Source organism: Anoplolepis gracilipes, chromosome 5 (genome assembly GCF_047496725.1).
Source record: "Anoplolepis gracilipes chromosome 5, ASM4749672v1, whole genome shotgun sequence".
Taxonomy (NCBI): domain Eukaryota; kingdom Metazoa; phylum Arthropoda; class Insecta; order Hymenoptera; family Formicidae; genus Anoplolepis; species Anoplolepis gracilipes.
Window position 1 is genome coordinate 13,553,849 of NC_132974.1, and position 19,164 is coordinate 13,573,012.

The following is a 19,164-nucleotide window of genomic DNA, read 5'->3' on the forward strand; positions in this document are numbered from 1 at the left end:
TCGTTCTTTGAATTACGTATTGATAAATGTTTCTTTACTTATATGTAATTTATTTCAATGGTCATGTGAGATAATAATTGGAGTAATGCACATACGCAAATGTTTATACAACTCTGTGACTTTTGAAGACAAGGCACGGTCAGAGTCTTTGTGAAGCATTCGACAAGAGAAATTTTCAACATTTCAGATGATGTGATCTTTCTTCGCGCTTGTATATAGAAGAAGTTTGTATTTAGAATTCTGAATGTGATAATATCCTTCTATCGTTACCCCGAAAAGAGGATGAGTTTTAGAAAGGACAAAAGTTCAAAGGGAGAAAATTTTGATCGATTTTACTCAAGTGAGGTAATTTCGAGAGCTGCTATTTCTTTCCGTGTTTCTCTCTTTCGACATATCCATTGGTATTTATCATGTCGCCGCACATATCTGCGGAAAATACATTCAAATTGATCAGACTTTACGAGAAGAACGCGCTATTGTAGGATGTAAAGAATAAGACTCATTGTAAGAAGCAAAAGATAAAATAATAAGCATATATCGCGACGCATGTGAATGTACCAAAAATAAAGCTTTATAGAAAACTTTATAGTCTGAGAAATCAGGTACTTAATCAAAAAAAAAGATCCGATATAAAATACTCTCAATTAGCCAATTATATATGTATACACGATATGTCTTGTTGAGATACGCGTGACTTTTAATTATTTAGGTGACTTGGCGCGACACACTATCATTTTCACGATATCATATAGAATAAGAATGTTATACTATTACATTATTTTAAAGGAATTATATATATCTATTTTTTAAATAATATAATTAGAAGATAGTTTAATATATTTTTATTTGTTAAATTTAAAATTAAAATATTGTGTCCAAAAATTGATAGAGAAAGAGTATTTTACTTTCTTGTATTTTATTAAAAGAAATTTAAAATTAAGTTAAACTTACTATTTAAAGAAGTTTGGTCTTTCAAAGTAAGTTTCGAATTGAATAAAATAAAGGAGAAAAAAAAAGATATATACCACGTTGTTTTTCAGGACTAAAATTTCAAAGTTTATGTTTCAAGATCAAAAAAAGAAAATTAAAAAATGAGATTAACAAAGCCATAAATCGTAAATTGTCGAATTAGATTATATCGATCCGTGCCATATTCAATATGCTTTTATCTGTATATATAAAATCTGAATATATTGCATAAATTATATATTAAATAAGAGAGAGCACAGTTTAATGAAGCATTTAATTTAGGTTTTAATTTATAAAAATGACTAAAAATATTTTTTTTATATTTTTGTTATATTTTGTAAAGAATTTAGATATATTTATAAATAATTATGTTTTTTATTCTAAAATGTATTTATAAAACAAAATAATGTTGCAAGTTGTCTACATAAAATATTGTAAAAAAACATATTTATTATAAAACATTGTATCGCTGATTTTTATATATCTTTCGTGAATAACAGACTTTTACGGCATTATTAATTCATGAAAGCAAAGTTTTTCACATTGGCCATGCTAATCGATCTGTAAGAGGACAACTCAATTTATGTAACCGCTTTTTAGAGATCAAACTTTTAGGACACTGTATATTAAGTTAGTGTTTTTCTTTTACTAGAATATATTGTACGCATTTTTATTATATTATTTAAAGTCTAGAGCGCAATTCATTATTATTAAAAAGTATCACTTATCACTTTGGAGGTCACCTAAGTGATTTATAACGGCAGCTTTAATCCGGTTATGGATCCATGAGGTTCACCGCGGAAGCTCGAAGATTCAATTGATACTCCCCGAAAAGCATAGCAGCTAACCATTTGTATTGCTCGTCTTTGGATGTTCCTGCCAAGGTGTTCCCGAAATACGGACTATCCTTACATCTAGAAAGATAATTAAATGCTCGTCTCATTCTATCAAGATTATTATTTGTGTTGGAACTGTAAACGTTTTATGTATAGCTTCTCTATCAAGTTATAATGAATAATTAATTCATTATCTATTGATATAAAATATAAAATCTTACCTCGTAGGTTTTTTATTTTTTGCGATGAACGTGACAGACCAACTGTGACAAAAGAAATACATTCCGATAAGTATTTTTCGAGAATCGCATAAATCATATTAAAATATGTAATTTCATGTTAGATCTTTTTACCCCATCTGTGGATTGCGTTTAGGCTCGTGTCCCAAATACCAAACGATGTCCTCTATCTTCCATTCGTGAAGTTTCACGGAGCAAACCTTGTCTTTGTAACAGCAGAGCTTCGCCTGGCTAAATTCGAAGAGATAGGTCTTCAGGTTCTTCGTTTTGGTATCCGCGAACTTAAGTTCTCCGGAGATCGTCATAGGCGGCTTTACCTATACACATTACACACAGAGAAAAGATGAAAAAGCATGATTCATGTCAATTAAACTGTATCCTGTTTTCGCAGCGCATGCGAAACATATCTGTCCGCTTTTGGAATCACGCAATTTGATCCGTATAAAAGAGCTTGTTTTGCCTTGCCCTCACGCAGAGTTATTATAAATCTAGGTCGTGAGAATCGTAGGACAGTGTTTGCGTATGTATCTATCATGTTTGCAAACTTTATCAACTTTATTGTGAGTTTATGCGAATTTTTTATTCGTTTCTTTTATGTCGTACGTACCAGAGGCACGATGTCTTTGTACAATCGATCCTTCTTAAGGATTAGGATATTATCCTTCCTATCATCCGGGTCCCAGTATCCCCATCTTGCCACCGCCTCCAGGACACGTTCGTTGTGATGTAACGGCCGTTCCAGCGCGCCAGACAGCGTGTATTCTTCTAGACACAATTCATGAGCGGGCGAATTGGTTTTCTCGGCGAGTTCTCGGCATACGTCAAACGCGGTCTTTTGAGGCCCGATCTAATTAAAATTAATTAATTAGAAATATATAAACAAGGCTATATTATATATTAAATTTCAACCATAAGAATGAATTTAGAAATTGTTTCAGAGATAAATTCAGCCAACAAATTTTGCGAGAAATTGGAGAATAAGAAATTGTCGATTTATCAAGGCAAAAAAAAAAATAGATGAGGAAAGTTGGAGAAATAAATAAGGAAGAGTACTCCCCTCCTCCCTGATTAAATCAAGATAAGACCCTTACAGTGACATTCATGCATTCACCGTCCGGTGACAGGATATATATCCAGATCTTGAGATCTCCCGAGGGCGCGCCTCGCGGTCCATTACTGGACACGTGATGTTTCTCCAAGACTTCTAGCATTTTTGCCTCTTTGGCCAGATCAGCCGACGACAGTTGATAGAGTTTTGGATACAACTTGATGAGATCGCCGACAACCTTGGTCTCCGCGCGGTTCCACTCTTCGGCGCTGGTTTCGCCAGCGTGCATCAGGGTCGGGCCCCAAACAGCCGACAGATTCTCGGCAGTCATCAGATTCCTGGTGCTTTGCTGACTAAGACCGTGAAGATGCGCCAGGATTCGACGAAGCGTCGCCGACGTCACAGGATTGAGCGTAGATAATAATTTCCGGTAAGTCGCCACCCTATTTTCTTCGCTGGTCGAATCTATAGAAATAAGTATGGATGTTGCTTTATTTTAGGCGAAACTTGACAGTTAGCTAAATTTATAGACAAACTCATTTTTTAAATAATATATAGATTTAATAAAACATATAAATGTGTTGAACATATAGATTCTTATCAGTAATTATTTTTCTTCTTGTTTGTTTCTACAATTATTTAAAGTTAGCGATTTATAGTAAAGGTATTTATAACTTTCGGAGTGAGACGCAAGATATATTTTTACATAAATTAAAAAAAAATGCTTTCTCTAAAATTAATAGTATTTTTTTTTTAATAACACTCAATTTTTATTTCAGATATTTTTGCAGCAATGTATCCTGGATAATCTCGTTTATTACCTGCGGTGAGGCAGAGTCGATCGTGTATTTTGGCAGGGAACAATGGGTCCGGTAAGTCCCGCAGGAATCTTCTGAGAACTGTAGCAACGTCATGTTCCGAATACGAATTCCGCGTGATTTGCGTGGCCCATGCGTCTCGTCGGAAAGCCTCTAACAGTCTCACTACAGCACTGCTCGATCCACTGCGACGATAAATGCCTTCCGACATCATGCCTAAGAGAAATAAAGAGATTTTGTGTGAAACATCCTTTCGATTAAATTACAACATAACGTTGTTCAGTAACGTTCAGTAATATACCTAATTGGAATTCTCTGGCGAAACTTAATTATCATGCAAGATGTTTCCTACCAATGTCATTAATCTTAATGATAGCGATGATGCGAATTTACATTTTATCGCGGTATATTATATCGGATGTCCCGTAACCGATTGTATAGTATTCTTATAACTAAGGAGATAATTCTAAAATAAATAAAAAAAAAGTATAAATCGAAAACATAAAATATATGTAGGTTTTCTTTTCTTATACGAGATATTTTCGAGAAGAGCGATCTTAAGAAATCAATAAGTTATTGACCACCCAGACGAAACACAAATACATTCCACAAAGTTATTATTCTCATTCGAAGTAATTATAATCTGATGATTCATTAATAATAACCATGCGCATAGATAAAGTTGACGCATTTGTCCAAGATGACAGGCACATTGTCTTGCGTGATCTGCTGCTCTTCCAAGGCAGGGCCGCAGTTGGTGGCCGCCTGATAGAGCGCGTGTCGCCAAGCGGTCGCTTCGTGGGTCCCCGGCGTAGCGATGTGCAGGGCACCGCTGCCCCCGGCATCCACAACTACAACCGGAATTGCCCCGCATCCGGCAATCGGTCCTTCTTGTTCCCGCAGCACTGCAATGTCGTAAATCGATTAATATTTATGGCAAACTCATCAACATAATTATACTCTTTTGTTCATTGAGAATCGCAACATGAAGAGAAAGGCTCGAATTATATCATTGCGGAATTTATTTCATAAATCACACTTTATAATTATATTTTTTCTATTTTAATACACACATATATAATTTTTTAAATTTGAATTTGGATGTTGGATTCTGGAATTTAGAATTTGGAATTTTGATTATGAATTTTAATTTTAATTTTAATTTGGATTTTAATTTTAATTTTAAATGTGATATTATAATCTTAAAATGTGATATTAATCTTAATTTTGATTTTGCTTTTAAGTTTTAATTTTAAGTTTAAGTTTAATTGTAATTTTTTATTTTAATTTGGATTTTAATTTTAACTTAAAATTCTGGATAAAAAGAGAATGACAGGTTTTGTTTCAAGGAATTATATAGTTTATGTATGTATATGGTTGTATATATAGATATTTATATTTATATTTTAGATGTTTATATATAATATTATATTTATTATATTTTCTATATTTTTATGGATGAGTTATTTAGTTCATTTCAGTTTAGCTTATTTTATTTTATAGGATATATTTTTGGATTTTATTTGATAGAATTAGTAAGCGTACTCATATGGTTTATAGAATTCAAGATATGAAATGGTTATATGTAAGCCGAAAGGCAAGGATTAAGAATAAATAAAAAATAATAATAAATAATATAATTTTTTAAATAATTTTGACATATTTTATAATTATAGTTTAAAAATGCGCTTCTTATGTAAAGGATAAAAGAATTAATGAAATATTATAATTTTAACGATCCAATTTAACTGTCCTCGATTTCTTGAAAATAATGATTCTTGTGTGATCAATGTATGATATTAATAAAGTATAACATTTGTTTGAATTAGGTCATATATATAATATGATTAAAAGATGATTCTTTATTCTCAATTGAGCAACTTGAATTATATTGAATCATTCATTGATAAGATGACTATCGAATTCGTTTATTATCGAAATTAGGGTATCGTATCTTTCGCGGCTCAATTGTGGGATTAATTGGATCACAATAATTTCAATGATTAAGACTGATTTCAAGGTAAATCTCTGATTTTAATTATAGACTGAATAAATATCGATAAATAGATGCAATAAAAATATTTTAACTTTAAAAGAGATTTAACAATACAACAACGTTAATTCATTAAAGTAAGATTAATTTTTATCTTTAGTATATATACCCAGGTAGCACTGTTCGTTTTATAAACGTTTTCTAAACGTATCTAATACGAAAAGATACGTTTAAAAAACGTTTATAAAACGAACATGTGCTACCTGGGATAGGTATATATTATATAATTAAAATTATTTGTTTTTTTATATTAATCAATACTTAAGTTGATTTAATTTTATTTTTTTTAGCCATAACTTACCGATGCAACGCGCTTTTCGCAAGTCCACGTGTTCGAAATTCACGGCAAAAGCAGGTTCCAAGGATTTTGTATAAACTAAGGTCCTTTGTTGCAAAAGAACCCAAGCTGGGAACCACGTTCCTGTCACGCCTTCCTAAAAAAAAAATATATAACAAAGACATTGTAAACGTCAAAAAAAGGAAAAGAGGGAAAAAAATATATTTAACTTTTTTTTTCTTTTGTCAATGATGAAAAGAACTTGGAGCTTTTATCATCGAATATGAAATATTCACAACGTTTGTGAAATTGTAGAAGAGGAATTTGCATGTCAGCGTAGATATTATATTTCAATGCTTTCGCAAACATGAACGGTTAGCAACAGTTTTTAAAATCTGTCAAAAATTAAGTAAGTAATGGAAATTTTATTACAAACTCTTTTGCGTTAAAATGGCTTTTTCTTTAATTATTTTTTTATTGTTATACAACAACCGTTATAAAAAGAACGTTGATATTGACAGAGTTACGTTACTAAATAACGAATTAAATAGTAATGTGACGCACCTTAAGAGACGATCGAGGGATGCTTGTAAAGTTAGAATAGATTAATATAAAAATATATCCACAATATATAACTCATACTTTTTTATTTTTATCTAATTTTTGTTCTCTTTCTCTTTTTTTTTTTAATATTAGTACCTTCGAATAAATTACAGTTTGAATTGTATTAAATGGAAAACGAAAAGAGTAAGAAAAAGGTTTTTCCAAAATGTTCCTTTTTCCTTTATTCCTTATTTAATTATTAATGATTAATACAAGTCCTTACGCTTTTACAATTATTAATTTTGATTCACGTAATGATTAACTTAGATTAAAAATTATTGAAATGAGTAATGAAAACGCGTATATATATTATTGGTTACCCAAATTCAATATAATTCACTCTTATTTTGCAATTTGACTTGACCTCTTTCAATTTTCCAGATCTTTATGATTTTTACATCGATTTACACTAAATTTATTATTTAATATATCATTATATATTTTATTATTTATTATTTAATTTACTCGAGAATGATATTATTAAATTTCCGCAATATTTGACGTCGCTTGTATTTTTTTCATACATACCTTTAGGTAAGCCCAACCTGCTCTGGTGAGTTCGGCGGCGTATCTCGTGGGGAAGACCGGCGTGGTGGCCTCGAGGATCCTCTGCGCCCAGATTCGTCTCTCGGCGATACCTTTTGCGTAGAAAACGTGCACGCTCGGTCTGCCTGCGCCACTAATCGCTACGCAATGCACCGTCTCGCCGTCCACGGTTCTGCGCACAGTTGGAAATTACCTTCATCGCATAATCGCGAGCGAAATAATGACGAGACAGCCATGATCGCGCGCGCATGATGAGTCAAAGGGAACGTATAAAGACGCAACGCAAAAATCAAGAGACACGATCGTGTTTAGCGCCAAGTCACGCGCAGTTAACAGCTGCGAGACGGACGATTTATCTATACGCAAGCCATTTAGTTAAGAATACCTTAGATTATCTGGACCAATGGAGCTCTTAATAGGCTTAATCAATATACAGATAGACGCGTCAGTATAGGGAAAATTGCTTATTTATGAAGCTGATGGATTATATCGGGGTCAATTACTCGGAAATGTTTTTCCATGTCGCGTGTCATTACGGCAGGAAAGTTGATTTCTTGGAAAAAAAATGTGAAAAAAAAATTTAATGCAAAAGAACTCCTGAGATAATTCTATGTTTTAAGAGTCCCATGAGCAATAATTTATCACTCGATGGCACGATTAACGCAAGGTCAGATGGTTACGCTCGAGAAAAGCTTCTTTCGTGAGATTCTTTTCTTTCCCGTTCAACAAAGAGGACCTTGAGAGACCGACGCCTGCGAGGGGAATGTGTGTCTGGCCGACGTTTTAACACTTGGAGTCAACTTGATGTAAATATGCCGAGCGAGAATGAGTCATATATCGTATTATTCGAATATAATAAGCTTATCTGTGAATCGAGATTCATATCTATAACATTCATAATCGAGAGAAAGCGTGGGATATCTTGGTCAACCTGTAGAACGGATACACACTTTCGACAAATCGGATAAAATAATTTCGGATAAAAAGTTGGATTAAAAGCTATAACTCATCAGCGAGCACATATCGCGCACACGCACTATTGTACATATCGTGTTTATAAAATAAAATAACGCACTCACTTGACATCCTGAAGCAGATGAATACTTTGCACTGTCTCCAGTTCCACGACCTCTTTCAGCGTAGACATGCTCTTGTCAGTATAGAATGATAATTTCCGATCGAGTAACACTGCCGCCCTCGGTACGAGATCCTTGGCTCTCTCGATCCCCATTCCCGGCCTTCGCAGGAAATGACGATATTTTTAATTAACACTCTCATTAATGTAGTCGTTCCATTTAAATCGACTGCTGTTATTCAATTCAAAATTAACATTAGTATTAATCGATTGTTAAAATTAATAAACATTAAGATCTTATTCTTATTTAAAGGTTTATTTAATGTATTTTTTCTTAATCACTTATGAGAGAATGTTTTTATCAATCAAACAATTATCAAACTGGCGAATAAGAGCACTACGCAGATGTTAATGCGTCTTTAGAAATTAATTTTTACTTTCCTAATAGATTTTCATTTTTGAGAATTCCCCTTAAATAGACGTAGGCGAGAAAAATGATCATTCGTTTTTATCAATGATATCAATATAATATAATTTGACGCTAAATTTGAAAGTTGCCAAATGTTCTAAATGAATTTTTAAAATTTCCGCAAATCCAATCAATGGTTTGGAAAAAAATCTAGGACCAGAGGGAGAAAGCTTATTAAATATCTCTTGAAAATTTTAGGTCATTCCTCTGCTTACCTGTATACTATTCCTCTGTGTGTGACCGGATTATGCGGAACATTGACCTTTGGCCTCTCCATTTTCAACGACCTCGAGCCAGACTCGCCGATGTGCTCGCGAGTTCTGGACAACAATTTACTGCCGCTTTTCACAAAACTGATCACGTTTGGTCTGATGGCATGCACAGTGGACTCGTGTCGCAGTTTTTTCAGTTTTTGTATCACACTCACTTTGCGAGTCTCTTCGGTGATCCTCGACGTATCCGACAAAGGACTAGTAATATTCTGCTCGACGTTACTGACGGGTGTCATCGTCGTCGCAGTCGATTGAGGAGTAGGATTATCCGTAGGAGGAATCCTTATGGAAGGATTTCTGGGAGGAACTGCAGGTTGTTTTTTGGTGACCAAGTGCGCCAGCTTTGGCAAGAGAGGCGGATTTTTACTCGACGCTTGGATCTTGTCTGGTTGTTCCGTGCCTTCCGGTACGTCGTACTCGTTCTTCGGAAGAGAGTCAAATCTTTTCGGTGGTTCCGGAGGTGTTGAACCGATGACAGGTGGCGTTAAGTCCTCGTCATCCTGCTCCTCCTCGGCGCTCTCACGGAATTCGAGCGTACTGTCGGCGCTACCGGATGAATCGTTGGTAGCCAACAAAGCCTCTAGTAACATTAAATCATTGTTCTCATAGTTGCTGTAGACGTTCTCATCCTCGGACGTTCTCGCGAATGGGTCAAACTCGAAAAGCAAGGACTTGCTGCTCTGCTGCCTCGTAGCATCCGAAGAGATTACTTTCGGTTGTTGCTGGCAATCGATTTTGGGCGGTGACAGATTCTCGTAGAGAGAATTTTGAATAGAAGCCTGGCTTTCGTTGGACGCGCAAGAGGTTCGATCAAACGCCGATATCTTCCTCTCCATGGACTTTTCCAAGCTTTCCTCCTCTACACTAGATATTCTGTCCGCTTCATCGACATTCTCGGCTTTAATACCGGACGTGGCGTCGTAGAAAGTCCAAGAGTCCGATCTCGAAAGTTTCTTGGCGGAGATTTCGGATCGATCAAGCGACAAACTTACATTAACGTCGGACAAGTTCAGGCTTTGATCAGAATCGCTACCCTATTTAAAATAGAAGGATATAAATAAACGATTAAACGAAATAAAACCAATTTTCGCAAGCAATAGCTGAGTAGCAATATTAAAACAAAACAACAGAAATATAAAAAAAAAAAAAAAATCACGAGACCTGATTTACCTGATTTCGCGCAAAGTTGAGAAGATTGAACGACTCGGGAAAGTCTCGCTCGATCTTGTCGGATATTGTGGAGCTGAGAGTGCCGTATCGGCTACTACTTCCCGATGTGACGGATTGCAGCTCGTCGTAGATAGACTCGTCCGGAAGCGGAGGCGGTGGATAAACCGGTGGTGGCGGGCTGTGCCTGGCGGATAAATCTTCCTCGTTCTTTACGCTCCTGAGATTGCCGCTCAGTGGGCTATAGAACGAAATGCTGCTGAAGATATCATCGGCCGGCATCGACACGCACCTGTCCTCCTCGGCCGGATCCTTAAGCTTCTTCTGGGCGCTCCCTTGGCCGACCACATCATCCTGGTTCAGGGACGACAGCCGTCGCGTCAGCAGGTTCTTCACCGATCTCTCCAACCGGATGCTGGCATTCCGTGTGCTGGAGATGACGGCGCGCCCTTTCACCGTCACTTTCTCCGAAATTTCGTCCTTCAACTGGCGAGAGCTCGTGCCGAGATTGCGGAAGAACTCGTGATTGCCTCGAGTACCCTCGCTGGCCGAGCCGCTGGTGGACTTCTGGTCGTCGCTCTTCTCGGATTGACCGGACTCGCTGGTCGGGCTGCTAGAGCGTGCCATCGGCGAGGTTGCCAGTGGCGGAATCCTTCGAGGCGCCGGTATCGGCCTGCTTTCCGTCAGAATCGATCGCGGTTTCGGTATCGGTTTCACCTCCATCGCGGAGGCTGATTCTTCCAGTTGGGAATGTCGCTTCAGAGAGAGAGAGAGAGAGAAAGAGAGTTCTCAGTATTCTTCGATATTAACCCATTGATCCTAAGATATATGAGAGTTTCTCTAATTTTCTCTATATAATCTCTAGACCGATACCAGCTTTATCGGATAAAGAAATAATTGAGTAATCAGATGATAAAACAAGTTATTTTTTTCTCTTCCTTTATCACCTAAAACTCTAATTTTCATCAAAAAGAAAAGTACTTTTCAAACGAGGGAACTAGGTTTCTCGAGTACTGTTATTAACCGGATCTCTCGTCTATTGTTCGCTTTCAGCATTAATCAAATTGTTATTTCTCCGCGCTGGACGCATAACGGAGCAAACGAGCGACGCAAACAGAAAGGAAATTATGAATTGTCCCAGTGTGAGTCATCGTTCCGAAAGCCGATACCGACGCCCATAATTTCCGGCTTCTATTTCAACTGACCGGGGCAGACAGTGTCGCGTCCATCATTTTAATATCTCCACTTTAATTGCATCCAATATATTGTCGCACCTATTCGGCCCGTCACTTACACTTTCCACGTTTCAAATGAAATCCACCCGTACTATACGTAGAATGTTATATAAAAATAAATTATGGATGCACCACAAGTAACGGTTTTGAATAAATTATGTCTGACATACCTGTTATTATGAATTTTACATATTGCTGATCTCGTTATTTTCTAATATTTTTCTAATATTATGAATTTATTTTTTGCGGAAAATACAGTGTGTCTATGACGTGCTTGTTCCAAAGAAAACTGTGAATCATGTTCAACCGGCACATCAACAGATCATCATCATCAGCTTCTTGCATTACTTGTTAGAACTGCAGTATAAACGATAAGGATGTTATCATTTAATAAGTTAAAACTTGCGTGAGATAAGAAAAAAGATTTCGGGCGGGGAAGTGTTGTTGAAGCGACAGACTGCTAATTGAGGTAAAACGAACAGGAAAATTTTAGCGAAACTTAATAATCTAATAACGACTTAACGATTAATATTCAAGGCGTCGAGGCGAAATATTAAATGCGAATCAATAATTCCTTAAATTTTAATTTAATGACTGGTGACGCGCTACATTAGATGTTATAATGATTTATAGCCCGGTTTAGGTAGTTAACAGGTTATATAATTGGATATTTTTATCATTTGTGTCAGACTGTTTAAGACACATGGCTCGTTACGAAACACCTAGAAAGTATTGCAACTATAACGTAACAATTAACGGCGCACATTGTGCGGGCACAATAGAGTTTGATAAACGAATTTCAGGCAATTAGTATAGATATCTTTCGCGGGTGGAAAAATTTTTTTCGACATATCAATATCATTAAGACATCAGTAAACTCGATATATCGTACATAACTATAAATTTGAACAATTTAAAAAACCGAAGTTTGCGTAGAAAAAATTTGCTGGGCAACACTTTAATATTGTGATCAAATCGGAGCAAGAATCGCGAATAATTTCTCTCAAAAAGAATTTTAATAATTATATCAATTCAATCGCTCTGTACTTGTTAAAACGGACAGACTATAATCCGTGAAAAAAAAAAATTAAGAAAAATCTATCTTGTGCAGAAACAAGAAGTATCTTTTACGAAAATCAAAATACAGTCGAACCTCGTTAACTCAAAAACCTCTACAATTTGAATTTTTATTTATTCTAGAGAAAATCTCTATAAGTCGATAAAAACCTCCGTAAATTGCAGAAAAATAACAGATTAACTCGAAGTATTTTTCGAACATGTACTAGTTATCTTAATTTATCTTTACAACTCACAAATGTCGAGTTATAGATGTCAATATTATAAATTAATATTTTCCGCGAAGTTTAATTAAAACCTCTATAAATCAAAGTAAAAAGATTCCGCATCAGCTTCTTTCATCTTCTTTTTTATCTGTCCACTGACTAAACAACTAAATATATAAACAAACGACAATAACGAGTCTCATTGTCGATAACGCAGAGTATTGTTTCTTAAAATAAGCGGAAAAATAAATTCCGTCAAATTCCCTTATAAATAGAATTTGGTTCGCACCTCTAACTTGAAAACTTGATAACTCCAACTACTCCATAACACGAATTATTTTTTCTTCCCTGATTCGAGTTAGCGAGCTTTGACTCTAAATCAATTTATAATATATAAAATAGTGCAACGTAAACTGATAGAGCTACCGTCATAGATAAACTGAGAGAGCGAATTTTCGGAATAACGTCTTTTTAAAATTGCCAACGATGCAACTTCTTTACATTAATACGTTTCTTTTTAAAATAAGGCGCAAAATTTTTCGCATCCGCAAACGTCACGCAGATTTCAGCCGGAGGCTAAAAATCCCGCTGTTCTTCTCCGTTAGTGACGCAGGTCAGAACCACATACCTGAGTCGTTGTAGTCGTCACGGTACAACTGTCCCTTCCTCTGCGATCTCTTCCTGCTCTCGTTCCCTCGCAATAAATTTACATTAACTGAATTACAGCATTTTCGTTCTTCTTTTCGAACGAGGAATATCACGGGCCTATGCGGGTCAACGTCTGTCTCTCGATTATTCATCCACGTTTCGTCCGCGATGTGGATTTATCACGTCTGCTTTTCACCGGCACGTGACTCATTATTATTCACGCGCTCGCACACTATTACACGCCACACGTGTTGTTCGCAACTTTATAAATTCGCGCGTTTATTTATGTAAAATAATCGCGCATTTAATTAAATGACGACTAACAGTTAGGCGATGAAGCCGGTCGTATATGTATTTTTATAATAAAATAAGAGAACCGGACATCTTCAGGAATTAGAAAAATATCTGTCAACGTACGCTATTATTCACCGTTTCTTTTAGGATTCGAAAATCAGGACGCAGGCACGAATGTGCCTTTTTCACGATGTAGTAGGAATTAAGCGAAGCGAGAGCCAGCCGAGAATGTTTTGATGAACCAAAGAGACACTTGGCACACGCGACAGCGAGCGGAGAAAGACGCGCGCGCGCGCGCTCTCTCGCACGCACAATGCACAACACATGCATACAGAGACAGCAGACACAACCCGTCAACAGGCGACCCTAGATTTTACGGTTTGCGCGAGCGCAGTCCTCTCCTTCTTTCTCCTCTCGTAGCGTTTCGTGGACGTATTTTTCGGAATGCCTGCTGCATGCTCCGCAACGCATTTGACGGCTCCGCCTTTCCGTGCGCTACAATGTTTTTTTCACACGCATGAAACATCGCGCCCGCGGCATCACGTCGCGACTACGTTTACGAAGATAAAGACAGCGACGTGTGGCGATAAGATATAATGAAGAGCGATCGAGGGCGATGCGTCATCGTTCGAGTGGACGCGACACGACGACGCGAGTCATGCCCTCGTACTGACTACTGGCCCGACTGGCCCGGCTGGCGACTGCTCGACTCCGCTTCGGCTTGAGCGGAGTCCGCTCCGCTCTCCGCTCGCGCCGCCCACACGTATCCATCGCTCCGCTGCTACTCTCGGACTCTCGGCGCGACTGGCGGAAGAGTGGCGAGGGCGAGAGGGAGGTGTGACGGGGAGGCCAACGCCACCGTCCACGTCAATTGCAACGGCTGCAGCTGCAACTGCACGTGGAATGCGTTATTCATTTATTCTAGTGGAAAAACTAATCTTTCTGTGTGAAATATACGCAAAACGTGAAAGTCCATTAATTAGAAAGTGGAAATTACTTACTCGATTGATAGAATAATTATTATTCATTAAACAATCTTTCATTCTATCTAAGATGTAGAATCGCGCAAAGTAATCTAATTTCTTCCTGAAGAGATTATAAGTCTTCTTTGTTCTTGAATTCATCCAAGAATTAGAAAATGCATAGAATTTAACTTTGCGCATAATCCCCATAATCTGACGATCAGTTGTAAAAATAAATGCAGTTTATGGATCAGAATATTGCAAATTATTTCAACTAAAGATCAATTAAAAAAAAAAGAAAAATAGCAACTATATACGTAGCACAGAATCGTCGACTATACATATATAAACAAATGCATTCTCTAATTAAAATTATTATTTTAACGATTATATTTTATAATAACCATAAATAAAAAGCGACTTGAATGTCAAAAATGAAAAAGCAAACAGACATAAACCAAAAATAAATAATTATTATTCATTAAACCATCTTTTATTCTATCTAAGACGTAGAATCGCGCAAAGTAATCTAATTTCCTCCTGAAGAGATTATAAGTCTTTTTTGTCCTTGAATTCATGCGATTAGAATTTAACTCTCTGGCTTTGCATAATCCCAATTCATATCTCACGATCAGTTATAAAAATAAATGCAGTTTACGGATGCAACAGATGGATCAGAATATTACAAATTATTTCAACTAAAGAGTAATTAAAAAAAAAAAAGGAAAATAGCAACTATACACGTAGCACACAATCGTCGATTATACATATATAAACAAATGCATTCTCTAATTAAAATTATTATTTTAACGATTATATTTTATAATAACCATAAATAAAAAGCGACTTGAATGCCAAAAATGAAAAAGCAAACAGACATAAATGAAAAATAAATAACTATGTTAGTAATACGTTATCTAAGAACTCTTGAAATGAAAAATCGCGTTGGATATATTTTTGTCGAAATTTTGAAAAATCGAAATATCAATAATTTAACAAAGTGACGGAAAGTAAAAAATGTGGCAAGAAATATTATTCTGCAAAGGATGATATTATTTTAATGAAACCTTTATTAAGATTTTTATCGTGCCAAAGACAAATAACGACTTTGGCTATACAAACAGGTAAACGTTTTCCCGTCGAGAGTCTTCCATGCAGGTGCAAGCTATATAATATATCACTATATAGGGTCTTAAAGATTAATATTAAAAAGATACAATAGAATCGCGCAAACTAATATCAAAAAAATACAAGGAGAAAATGCAAATTATACATGTGTTACAGTTAAAATAATATTCTACTCATAACGAAAATACGAGATATCTATTTTCTAAATGACAGCTTATTTCGCGTCGCGATTGTATAGATATCACTGACATTTCTCTTTTTACAATGTCTTCTTTTAGTCGATTTCGTTAAATTAACTACACTAGATAAAGTCGATAAAAAAATTTTTCTTGCAATTTTCCTCTCTCGACAAATAATCTTTTTCGGACGAAACATCATCAGTTGCACCTGCACTGTCGAGCGACTTGCGCGGGTATTTCTACTATCTTAAATCACAATGGTGACGACAAGTTTAACTATTTATTCGTTAATTAGTTCCTTAAGATTGATCGTTATATAGAAGCAGGTACGCACGCACGCATGCACGCATGCATGTATTAGTAGCCGTATACGTAAAGACGCGTGATAAAATGCGTCCAACGATTGCCGATGATCTCTTGGCAAAGATTCAATAACATGGAATATGATTTTGCATCATAGATTTAAAAACAGATGTAGCAATTAATGGATTATAATTAATAAGTTTTGTGAAGTTAATTGTAAGAAACGGCATTTTTAAGAGAGGTTTTTTTTTTAAATTTTTTTCACACATTAAGATTAACTTTGTTTGCATTAAAATTAAGAAGAAAAAAAACGAGAATAGATAATGACAAAAAAATTAAGGAATACAAAGGAAAAAAAATGTATTTATTTATTTATTTCAAAAATGAATTACTTTTAAAAAACGAAAAGAGAGAGAATTAAGTGAGAGATGTAAACTGTTACAAAAGTAACATAAATATAAATTAAATAAATATTTTTACATATATGCTATAATGTTATCAGAAGAGATTAGAGGGCTATTTACTGCGAGATTCAAATATTTTTTCATCCAAAGATCAAAACGTTTCCGTTTCGAGATCATCGGCGTTCATCGGTCGAGAATCACGCGAGGAAATTATATTCCCGCGAGCGACTCGCTTTTATTATTAATTTCCCCTATCGTCATATAAGATTAATTTATCGCGATCGATTAGAGTCGAAACGCGCAGACCCGTAAAGAGTACCTACTTTTTCGGCGCGTCGCCGAACGCTTAGGCCATAAAATCGTAAAAAAATATTCAAGCGCGCCAGTTTACGGTGCGAGTGACCTGGTGTGCCGAGTACCTCCGATTTTTCTTGCCTTTTTCTCTTTGCTTTTTTTTTTGTCCTTTTTGGGTTGCGGAGGCAAAGATTGGAACGCGCGTTTATACTTTCGTCGTATACTTTGCGGAAAGGAGTGAGATCGCTCGCGGTCATCTCGAGTCATCGTGAATGCGTGCGCTGCGTACGCTGGCCGCGTGCTTTATATTTTTCGTTTTTTTTCTTTTTTTTTTTCATAAAGAGGAACGATCGACGGAATATCTACTATTATGTCGGAACACAGAGAGACAATTTTTAAACAATACGGTCAGCCTTCGACCGATAACGCAGCTTCGCTTAAAGCCTTTTCGATGACGAGAAATCGAGCTTCATGTATCTACAATTACGTACATATGTTTTTACATCGCTGCGATGGAAAAGGAAAAACGAATTATATCGATATAATTAATTCATTTTCAATTATTTCTCGCTTATTTTTATACAATAATAAATACGTATAACAATTATATACAACAAAAGTATATTTTTTTTTTTTAATTCAACATATTTCTGCGTTTATTAATTGACGATTAATAGAAATAAAGGTTTGGCGAAGCCTATCGGGTAAAGGCTGAGATAAACGGTTCAACCTCTTTTCCTCGCTTCTATCCAAATTAATAATAGGTTTCTGACACCCCGTACCAATGCATTATACAAAAAGAAAATGTAAATAAAATAATAATAATATTCTGTCTCTATAATAAAAATCTTTAATTCATTAGCGGGTATTTATAAAAAATATATACGTAATAGCATATTGTTAAAGTAACAATAAACCTGTAAAATTTGTATAATTTAAATAGCTTTTATAATGCTCTTATAATGCTATTATAGATTATTGCAATCTTAAGCAAATGATACAAAGTGTCAAGCTAAAAATTAATATTACGATTGTAATAATCTAAATGATTCTAAACGCGATGGATACGAGGTGCCTTGAGTCTGTCGTATAATTCGAAATCGTCAAACTACAATAATAGTCCTTCGAAATCGCTTATGACTGGAACGTGTGATTCAAGAGCGCAAGATAAAGAGAGAGATAGAGAGAGAGACAGTGACATAGAAAGTGTAAGAGATTAGTCCAAGGAAAAAATTTTTAGGCACACTCACACACATACACGTACATTTATATAATTATATATTTGTGTGTATATATTATGCGTAGAGCGCAAGAGTCTTTATTCTTTGGCAAGCAAAACGTGACTCCGCACTTTTCTTTTTATTCGAATTTCTGCCAGAGTCAGCAAGGGTGATGAGTTGTTCGATTTTAATCCATTTAAGCGTCAAACTTGGGGGTGGAAAAAAAAAATTGGAGACATTAATTGGGAAGAAGAATGCGCTACCGAAATATTAATCTATATAAATTATTTGTGAAAGAGAAAAATTAAGAATATATATATATCTCTAAGATATTTTTTTGTTGTCTCTTAAATTTTAATATTATTATTAAAATTTTAAATTGTTACTTAAATTTTTAATATTATTATTTTAACTTATCGTTATATCGTTTGCGCTCTTAATTATATTTGAGACTCGAAAATGAAACTTGACATTTAACAAGTAATGACATTAGGCACGTAATTAATTTGCAAGAATTCTATAATTATCTTTATATCGATTTCGATCGGATTTCGACAATGTCGATGTTCTAATCATTTTGTACTCGTTCAACCGATCAGTATTTTGCATAAGAAAAAGATCGCAAACATTCAAATCACCCATGCTTATGTAACACCAGCTTCGTTCGTATAGACGGACTCTTAAAATTGCTCATTTCTCTTTGTTCTTAGTACGTTTTTTTTTTTTTTCGCGCGGTGTCAGTTAATTGTAATGTAATCGTTACGTCATAATTCAATAGCAAATATATTATCACATTTAGATTGTATTAATTTTTAAGACGACCGGCCGGACGTTTTACGACG

The 19,164-nt window shown here is 35.4% G+C and overlaps 1 protein-coding gene across 1 annotated transcript; it reads right to left on the reverse strand.

The window, feature by feature from the left end:
* Nucleotides 1–41: 41 nt before the first annotated feature.
* Rhogap15b (RhoGAP_ARAP and RA_ARAPs domain-containing protein RhoGAP15B) lies at nt 42–14,666 on the reverse strand. The gene is made up of 13 exons (XM_072893074.1): nt 13,519–14,666; nt 10,376–11,128; nt 9,149–10,239; nt 8,469–8,627; nt 7,372–7,561; nt 6,265–6,397; nt 4,576–4,815; nt 3,914–4,126; nt 3,136–3,557; nt 2,652–2,891; nt 2,159–2,361; nt 2,027–2,068; nt 42–1,883 (listed from the first exon to the last, which is right to left on the reverse strand). Exons 2-13 carry the CDS (start codon nt 11,093–11,095, stop codon nt 1,745–1,747), a joined length of 3,792 nt encoding a protein of 1,263 aa, XP_072749175.1. The 5' UTR covers nt 11,096–11,128; nt 13,519–14,666; the 3' UTR covers nt 42–1,744.
* Nucleotides 14,667–19,164: the final 4,498 nt, after the last annotated feature.